General features: G+C 41.5%; 1 protein-coding gene across 1 annotated transcript in view; it reads left to right on the forward strand.

Moving 5' to 3' along the window:
- AIG1 (androgen induced 1) overlaps nucleotides 1-9,519 on the forward strand; it is a 292,635-nt gene extending 283,116 nt beyond the window's left edge. Inside the window, exons 6-7 of the mRNA XM_014588842.2 lie at nucleotides 823-986; nucleotides 8,848-9,519. Of these exons, the coding sequence (XP_014444328.1) occupies nucleotides 823-986; nucleotides 8,848-8,885 (202 nt within the window). The 3' untranslated portion in view covers nucleotides 8,886-9,519. The remainder of the gene's footprint in view (nucleotides 1-822; nucleotides 987-8,847) is intronic.
- Nucleotides 9,520-10,023: the final 504 nt, after the last annotated feature.

The raw sequence follows: 10,023 nt of genomic DNA on the forward strand, positions 1-10,023 counted from the left end.
GGCTATGTCGCTGGATTCCCACGTAGTCGACCGCGGTTCGTGTCCCGGACCCGGTGGCTTAAAACTCACGCCGGGCGCGTGTGCTTGCGTGGCCAAGATCCCAAGAGGAGAATGGAGGAGAAGGGATTGCGGTGTGGCCATCCCCCCTGGGGGGGGGGGGGACTTCTTACTTTCAGTCTCTGTCTTTTGGGTGAGTACACATGCTCTATAGCAAAAATTTCTCTCTCAAAAAAAAAAAAAAAAAAAAAAAGAGTACATTTTCCATAAACTTTTTGAAGAGCTTTTGTATTCTTTTTTTATGTCAAAAAAAAAAAAAGATTTAAAAGATTGTTAAACAGTGCTTTAAAAAACGAACAGTTTCAAATACTTGACCAGAACCCTTCAAGGAGAAGCTGAGAAATGGCTGCAGTGGGGGAAGGCTAAGGAGATGTGATGACTAATACAATGTGACTACCTGGGACAGGATCCTGGGACACAGAGAGGACACTGATGGAAATGCTAGGGAATTTAAATGTTCATGTTTTAGTTTCAGTAATTGTCCCAGGATTATACAAATATTAACAAGAGAGGAAGCTGAATGTGGAACATAAAGTCACTCTCCATACCAGATTTGTACATTTTTGAATCTCAAATTATTTCGGAATGAAGAGTTAAAGAAAACAATCAGCCAACCACAAGTTTCTGGTGGCTCTTGATTATCCAAAGCACACTTGGGGCTGGCAACAACTGAGAATGATTAGAGTGGGGGCGTGAAGACTTGTGCCCTAGCAGCTTTGACATCCCATAAGCGTCACTCCTGTCTTCTTTCCAATTCCGCTGCAGGGTGTGCTGGGTGCATCATGTAACCGGCATGTGGGTGTACCCCTTCCTGGAACACATTGGCCCAGGAGCCAGGATCATCTTCTTCGGGTTCACCACCATCTTAATGAACTTTCTATACCTACTGGGAGAAGTTTTGAACAACTACATCTGGGATACAGAGAGAAGTGAGTACTGTTTCAGGGGGCATCAAACAGGAGAACTGCTGCCTACCAGGGTGTAGGCAGACCACAGGAAAACCCCACAGTAGCCTCTTCGTTCCTCCTTCACACGGGATCCATGATGAAGAGTTTCATGTTTCTAATAATATTAATGTTAGAGCTGCTGCCACTTACCTAAAAGATTTACTATGCACTTAATCTTATGAGCTAGTAAAACGTCCACATCTAAAGAGGAAAGAAGCACATCTATAAAACTTATAGAGGAGGGGACCAGCAGTTAGCGTAATAGCTATGTCCCTGGACTCCCATGTACTTGACCGTGGTGCAAGTCCCGGACCCAGTGGTTTAAACTCACGTCAGACGCGTGTGCAGGCATGCCCAAAATCCCAAGAGGAGAATGGAGGAGAAGGGATTGTGGCGTGGCCATCCCCCCTGGAGGATGATTTCTCACTTTCTGTCTCTCTGTCTCTCTGTCTTTCTGGCAAGCACATGGACCCTATAGCAAAAACCTCTCAAAAAAAAAAAAATTAGAGGAGAAAATAGAAGATTAATTGAATAAAACTAAATTATGGAATTTTGGCCTATTTCACAGAATGTTGCCTCAGCTGAAGGGAATCTCAAGTTAGGTAGGTAAGTTATTATATGAAATCAAACATCAGTCTCAATTAGAGTCGCCCAGATCTGCACTTCGCATGCATCATCCCTGTGGGGGCAGGAATGTCAGAGGTCACGCCAGCACTCTGCTGGAACTCTAAGCAGCACAGAATACCTCTGGCCACTGTGACTCACAAGGGGCTGTCGTTTTGAAGGTTCAGAGATGGCAAAGAAGCACAGACAGTAAAAGTTAATACTTCATTGCTGCAAAAAAAAAAACCTCTTAACCTATGATTTGATTTCTCTTTTGTTTCCAGTTATGACAGAGCCTCCATCCTGGCAAGGCACGTAATCTTATCCAAGCTGCACAAAACCTGTCCAAAGTGTATGTCAGATAACACAAAGGTTGGAAGGTGGAAAAAGCGACCGACATGTAGTGATTTGAGTCCCGCATGAAAATGCATCAAAAGACAAGATAGCTGGGGGATTTTAGAGAGCTCTGGACATCTCCGATGCAGTCGCAGCTTTCTTGACATCACCAGTAGTTGGACCCCATTCCACACACGTGGCTACCCTCTTTTGTGCCAGACACGATACTTGCACTTCTAATCAGACAATAAAGCACAGTCCTTACCTGGTTATCGAAGCAGACCTTTTTTTGTGCGTGGGTCTTGTAAGAGTGTATGACTCAAGGAATTAGCCAATGTTAAGTGGCCCTGGGATAATTAGAGGATTTTTTCCTTGAACAGCTTTTGATTTCAGTAATGGTTTATTAGAAAATGTAACACAATTTTTTATTCTGTTCAGGCCACAGCTTGGGGGATAAGAAATTAATCTTTTAATCATGTTTCCCTCAATTCAGTGGGAATGATCATTTTTACTCATTACTTCATGGAGGCATTTAGTTAACATGCAAAAATATTTTGTGAACAAAACATAAACTTGTCAGTTTCTTGGGGAAAAGGTTGTATTTAGATTTAAGCGAATATGCCCATATATGTTAATCGGAAACTATTTATGACTGCTTGTTCCCCTCGATTTGCTTGACTTGGACAATCTCTTGGTCATTGTTCTACTACTACGAGACAATGCCTTGAAAATGAGGAGAGATAAATATTTAATCTAGATGGTTAGAATACACTATTTTTTAATTAATTAATTTATTTATTTATATGTATTCAATCACATGGTTTAGCTTACAAAGTGAACATTTCAATATGTGAACATTTCTCCCCAGTCCAGTTGATCCAAGTATCTTCAACAGATAACACCTACGTTTTAGCACCGTTGAATGAGGATTTTTAAAGGGGATAATGAAACTAAAGTGTTTCGAATGGATCTGTCCAATTTAGTGTGTGCCATTGTCTTAAGTAACATGAGTTAAGTAACTCATCTCAGGCAGAGATGAACTTCATCTGTATAGGGCCACCTAGCTGGTCCTGCAGCGGCAGGTAGTTAGTGTCCAGTCGGCATTTTCCTCATTCATGAGAGGAGTCACAGACCGATGCCTCCTCCAAATTTCACTTACCAAGATTTTGTTTCGTTTGGGTTTTCCTGCTCTTTTTTTCTGTCTCTACATGTATTTTGAATTTTGACAAGAACATGTGTCTACCTCAGAAACAGAGAAAGAGAGAGAGAGAGGTGAAATCCCCTCCCATCCCCAATCAGGAATGGTCACACCACAATCCTTTCTCCTCCACTTCTCCTTTCTTTCAGGATTTTGGGCATGCACAAACACATACTTGGCATGTTTCTCAGCCTCTCAGTCCAGGACTCAAACAATGCACTTGGCTATGTGGGATCCAGCTGCCCCAACCACCATGCCATAGGATGCCCCCCATTTTTTTTAATTACCAGAGGGCACATGGGCTTGTCAGAGAGAAAGAGAAAAACAGAGAGAGAAAGCATGCCCTAATGGGACATGATCATGCTACAATCCCTTCTCCGTTTCTCCATCTTGGGGCACACATACATGCATGCACATGTGTGTGTACATGGCATGTTTTTCAAGCCTCTAGGGCCGAAATTAGAACTATGTGGTTGGCCATGTGAGATCTAGTTCTCTTAACCACTAAGCCATGAGGGCTTTTAAAAATTTATCTCACAAAGGAGACAGAGAGAGAGGTGGGTGACTTCAACAAGGTCATCATGCTGTGATCCACCCCCATCTCAGCTGGCCCAGATTAAGGGCATATGCGCATGCCCAACATGCTCAGGGAGGTCCCGTGACACAAACCCACTACCTGTTTTGTTTGGCCTATGTAGTAAGATTTTGTTTCTGAATGAGTATTTAAAAATTAGGAGATATCATATAAAGGCCAATTTTTCAGCTCCTTTTCAACTGTTTTAATATCTGGGAAAACTAAAGTCACTGGTCTCTTCTGTCAACCATGGAATAGAATTGAATGTCAACTGTCCCCTTTAAATGGTTCTCTGATTTCCTCCAGTTTTCACCTGCCTGCTTTATTCAGTCACATTAGCTACCTGACTCTGTTAGTAGTTGAATTTAAAATTGCTGATTAAATGCTGTGTCAGGCCAACTTGTGGCATGGTAGTTAAGGTTGCCAGACCCCACATGCCAACCACAGAGTTCAAGCCTCAGACCTGGTGGCTTTAAAAAAAAATGTGCCAGGTGTATATACATGCTTGCCCAAAATCTGAAAAGGAAAAATGGAAGACAAAGGTTTGCAGTGCTTCCATCTCTGTCTCTCTACAGAGAGTTCATATGCTCTCTAACAAAATTAAAAAAGAAAAGAAAAAAAGAAAAAAGCTATGTATCAGAACGAATTAAGTTCAACAGTGTGTGATATTACAATTCTGATTACTACATACCAGTTACCACCAAATCTCCTAAGAAAAAGTATACTGCAATTGAGCCACTTTCCTTTTTTTCCATAATAGTTTTAATAACTCAGCTTCCTCTACCTGCTTATGTTAGCTACAACTTCAAGATAAAGTGGCATTATTACAGAATCTTACAGCTGAAAGGTTAAAGATCATTTAAACTAACTCTTCCCTTTTATTAAAGAAAACTGAGGCCCAGAATTTTTTTTTTTGAGAGGTTTTTTGTTATAGGGCACATGTGCTCACTAGAAAGACAGAGAGAGATAGAGAGACAGAAAGTGAGAAATCACCCCCTGGTGGTATGGTCACACCACAATCCCTTCTTCTCCATTCTCCTCTCGGGGAACTTGGGCACACACACACACACGTGCCCAGTGTGAGTTTAAGCCACCAAGTCTGGGACACAAACTGCTTGACTACATGGGAGTCTAGCAACATAGCCATTATGCCAACTGCTGATCCCAAGGTCCAGAAATCTTAAGCAACCCACCAAATAGGTGGTGACTAAGCCAACATCTTCTAACGTTCAAGCTAGTGTTATTTCTAGGAAATGTTCAGAATGTGCTGTTTTTGAAGTTCATATACACAAGGACTCAGAAACTACCCAGAATCACAGACCTAGATTATAAAAGAAGAGTACAGGCCAACCTGATAGGGAATGTGAACTTTCAAACATTAATTTGTGAAAGTAAATATCCTTAAAACAGGATAAATTCATAGTCAGGCATTTGCTTCTTTCAAAGAAAGTAACTCAAGATGCTTTGAGGAAGTCGTTTTAGTTGGCTAGGGCTGCTGTAACAGCATACATGAACTGGGTGGCTTAAATAATGGAAATTTATTGGCTCACATTACTAGAGGCTAGAAGTCCCAAATCAAGGAACTGCCTGGATTGGTTCCTTCCAAGAACTATGACTGATCTTTTTTAGGCCTTTCTCCCTTGTTTATAGTTATCCATCTTCATATTCATCTGATGGTCTCCGTGAATGTGAGACTGTCTTCAAATATCTCCTTTATATAAGGACACCAGTCATATTTTATAAGGGCCCACCCTGATGACCTCATTTGTAAGTGTTTCATCTCCAAAGAAGGTCATATTCTTAAGTTCTGAAGATTAGGACTAGAATTGGGGCAGGAAAGAGGAGACAACTCAGCCCATAGTAACCCACCTTCTACCCCACCCCCATCATGTCCATCATGTGTGCAAATACATTAATTCCATCTCAATGATCTACAAAGCCTTTTCCAACATTAACCATTAAGTGTCAAAACTTACTTTAAATATCACATATATCAGGTACAGGTGAGACTCAGATTCATCCTGAAACAAAATTGTTCTTTACGAGCCTGGAAACCTGGGAATCCAGACACAAAGTTATCTGCTTCTAAAACACGATGGTAAGACAGGCATAAGGTAGAACTTCCTATTCCAAAAAGAAAAACTTGCAGGAGAAAAGAAGATCACTGTTCCCAAGCAAGCTTAAAAGCCAGCAGGAAAAGTTTTAGATTTTTAAGGCTTGAAAATAATCCTCTTTGGCTGGATGCTGTGCCATCAGGGCTCACTTGGGTGGGATTGTGACTCTTTTCTCCAGGCCCTGGTAACAGTAGCCCTTCCTGTCCCCCCCCGTCCTCCCCGCCACTGCTCTAGGCAGGAGCCCTGCTCTCTGGGATCATGGAGGATCCCGTCCTTGGACATCTTTGGAGTCAGTGATCTTTTGCTTCATTTTGTTTCAGTCCCTTTCTATCTAATCTGGCAGTGTTTATGCTGTATAGAATTCTCAAAAACCTTATTAGGAGTCCAAGGTGTCAGGCAAGAGAGTCCTCCACAGGCCTTTCCTGGGTAACCTCTGGGTTTCTGGCTTCTACAGAGATGGTTGATTGGACCCATGAGTCACATGGCTATTTCTTTAGCCAATGGTTGTCTAGTCACATCCTTGGCATTCTCTTTTCAAGGCTCCAGGGGTTAGGATTTGAACTCATAACACAGTTCATCCCTTGCTAGCTGAAGTATTGCTGTACTGTACTGTAACTCAATTCCAGTGTATCTTACTGAAGTGACCAGTGTTAAATGGTCAAATATTGGGCTGATCCCATAGCAGAGCAGTTAAGTGTGGCGCCTAAGGAGCTGATACCACATGTCTGGCCCCAGTTTGAATCCCAGCCCTGGCAGCTTAAAAAACACCAGCATGTATATGTCTGTGCCCATGATTCCGATAGGCTAGAGAAATGGAGGATTATGGTGTGACCAGGTCCGGGGGGGGGGGGGGGGAGGGGATTTCTCCTTCTGTTGAGGATATCTCTCTCTCTCTCTCTCACTCTCTCTCTCTCTCTCTCTGGTAAACACTCACCCTCTGGAAAGAAAAATGAAAAAAAGTCAAATTTATAAGACCAGAAAGTAGGCAAGTGAGGAGAAAGGAGTATTCGGAGTCAGGCCTATGTGAGAGAAACCTCCAGGCCTATGTGAGAGAAACCTCCATCTTTCTCCTCCAGTTGCCCATCCAGGTGACTTACCAAACAGGCTCACCCAGGTCTGGCAGTGTCCCCTACACTGCCCCCTGGCTGACCCTCTCCCCAGCCCAGGGAAGCTCATGGGACTGACTCCCTCAGGGTCATTCCATCACACCCCCTGTGTGCCCACAAGTGCATCCTGCTTCAGCTTTTTGACAGGTTTCTTTCTGGTTTTATGTGTATGTGTGGAAATTACACCTCTGCTTCTCCCTAGCATGATACGCAGCTGTCTCATTGTTTCCCTCTACCTCAGAGCTGCCAAAATAAAGTAGGTGGGGAGCCATTTTCCATCTCTAGGTCAAAGAACGCCCTCTGTTCTCCACCCCTGCTTTGAAGATTCTCCCATTGCTGCCAAGTCAACCCATCTGCAGGAGAATGCTTTGGAGGAAATAGACTTTAAAAAGAAAAGCAAACTGCTATTAGGACTGAAAGCTTCACCACAGGAGAGGGAACATGGACAAGAGTTGGAAGTTGGGCCTCAAATCTTGTACACTGTTGGAATGGAATCTGTGTTATGAGTTACCCAACAGCTAAGGCATGTGGTACCTTCCTGCCTTCAAACCTGTCCTCCTCCCTTCAGATGTCCTTATTCCGTAATTTCAAGTTTTCTGAAAAGTACCTTAGAAAAAGTTAATAGATCTTTGCCAGTTTCTTAGCCATGACAACCAAACATAAAGATTATCTGAGGACACCTGCTCAGAGCATGTTACGCACATTCCACGGCCTCCACTTAGACCCACGAAATATGTACTATGAGCTAAAAGTTGGGTGTGTGTGAAAGGGGTCTTTCCTAATGTAAACCCTGTCATTATTATGACCCTAGGATTGAGCTTTCTAATTTTTATATTGCAGAGAGTGTATTTTATTCTACTGCTTTTCTACTAGTCTAGCTCTCTAAGAACTTCTCTATGTTGTTCATTAAATTACTCAATAAAGATGAGTTAATCCCCACAAGGAAACAGACACCATATTACTTGCTAGGGAAATAATCAAGAACCAAACAGCCAAGGGCCCTGCCCACAGTGAGCTTGCAATTTATTAAAGAACATTAACAAAACCTGCAAAGCAGTATGTTAAGTTCTTTCATTCCTTTGTTACTATTGCGACAAACCAAAAGTCTCTGCAAATTTAATTTGGGTAGAATGAAAAATATTTGGGTAGAATGAAAAAAGAGTGGGAGGAGCACTTGACAGATATAACTCTAATTCATGAGAATAACTTGAATGTTTTCATCTTCAGAAAAATGAAACATATTGTCTATTCAATGTAGGCAACCAGAAAAGTTCTTACCAAGCTAATATATCCAAGTTCTTCAGGAAGAAAAACTTAGTTCTACCGGGGTTGGGTTGAATTGGGGGAGAATGTATATTTAAGGATACACGGGTATGGAAATAAACAGTTCTGGCTAATAAGCACTCTGTGAGTTGAAAGAAATAAATAAAGGAAGGGAAGAGAAGAGAGAAGAAAGGAGGGGAAAGGAGAAAGACTTCATGGCTTTTGAAGTTCTGCTCTTTGCCTCAGGAAGGGAGAGGATTAAAGTAAACAAACGTCTGTTTGAAACTCATGAGCTGCACATCTCCTGTTGCTAGAAACTGACTAGAAAGCAATCCATCTCCGGTGTCCATGCAAACTCAGTCAAGAATCAACTTGCAATCCTTGTTCCCAGAAGCTATAGGAGCTAGGTGTGTCCCCAAGATGTTATGACCTGATTAGGGGGAAAGGGTGGGGAGAAAGGTCACTGAGGATGTTTCTGGAAAAAGTTGTAAATGGCTTTCCTGCTCAATGAGGAGGATAAGATGGGGATGGGTGTAGGACGTGAATGAGGGGAAGTAATGTGGGGAATTGAGTTTTTGTGAGCAGCTTTGGCACACCTACTTATAGTTTAATCTGATGCTCAAATAAAGCACTTTGCCTATGTTTCTAGGTATGGAAGATGAGAAGGAGAAGCCCAAATTGGAATGAGATCCAAATCTAAATGGAAGAGCTAGATCTAACCACCATTGAAAACTCATTCTCCAGGCATTCACAGGACAGCAAGAAAAGTTTCAAAGGACATCATGGAGTCAGCCTCACCTCCCTGTCCCAATGGGAAGACACATTTTATATATATATATATATAAAAATGATAAAAATAGAATACATTTTTTTTCCAAAATAACTCATCTTCATTGTGCTTTACAGAATTATTTCTGAATTCATCATTGATAATATCTTCCTCCTTTTTTTCTTGTTTTAAAACTAAAATTATTATTGGATTTTCATTTTTGCAGCTATACATCTATTTAATCAAGGACAAATAAAATTCTATTGTGTTTCTTATTGAAAAATATATAAAGTCAAGAGTGTGGAGATAGAGCAAAGGCATTCATGTATTTAGCTCTAAACCACTAGAATAATGAATCTAGGCCACTGTATGGGCCCAAGAGAAAATGGGATTAATGTTTCCTATTGCAATAATGTAATGGTTGCCTCAAATGAGCAGTGTTAGTAAGAATGAAATCAATTTAGTCAAAACTGTGACTGCATTTAAATATCCTGATTTAATCTTGTGAAACTTCCCTAGATGCACACTCTAATAAAGACCAACCAACCCAAACCTGATGTCTGCATGGTGCATCTCAAAGTCCTAACAACATCCGTTTCTATTATTGTTTCTATTTATTATCTCCTTCTTTTCTATTATCATTTCTTTTTATTTTAAGACTGTTTCTTTTTGATAATATCAAAAACTATAGTTTTAAAAAGAGCTAATTTATTGGGGCAGCAGATGATGTAGCAGTTATATAGCTGGATTCCCACATGGCCAACAGCAGTTTAGTTCTGGACTTGGTGGCTTGAAACTTATGCTGGGTGCATGTGTATGCATGCCCAAGATCCCAGAAGGAGAATGGAAGAGAGGGTATTGCAACACAACCATCGCACCCCCTCTCGGGGGGGGGGGGGGGGGGGGTTGGGGTGGTGGAGGTAGTGATTTCTCACTTTCCCTCTCACTGTCTCTGTCTCTCCTTGGTGAGCACACGAACCCTAAGGCATAAAAGAGAGCTAATGTACAAAGTCCTTGACAGTAATTATATTTTTAGAATTATTTATTTAATTTTAT

This window comes from Tupaia chinensis, unplaced genomic scaffold (assembly GCF_000334495.1).
Source record: "Tupaia chinensis unplaced genomic scaffold, TupChi_1.0 Scaffold000313_1, whole genome shotgun sequence".
Classification (NCBI taxonomy): domain Eukaryota; kingdom Metazoa; phylum Chordata; class Mammalia; order Scandentia; family Tupaiidae; genus Tupaia; species Tupaia belangeri.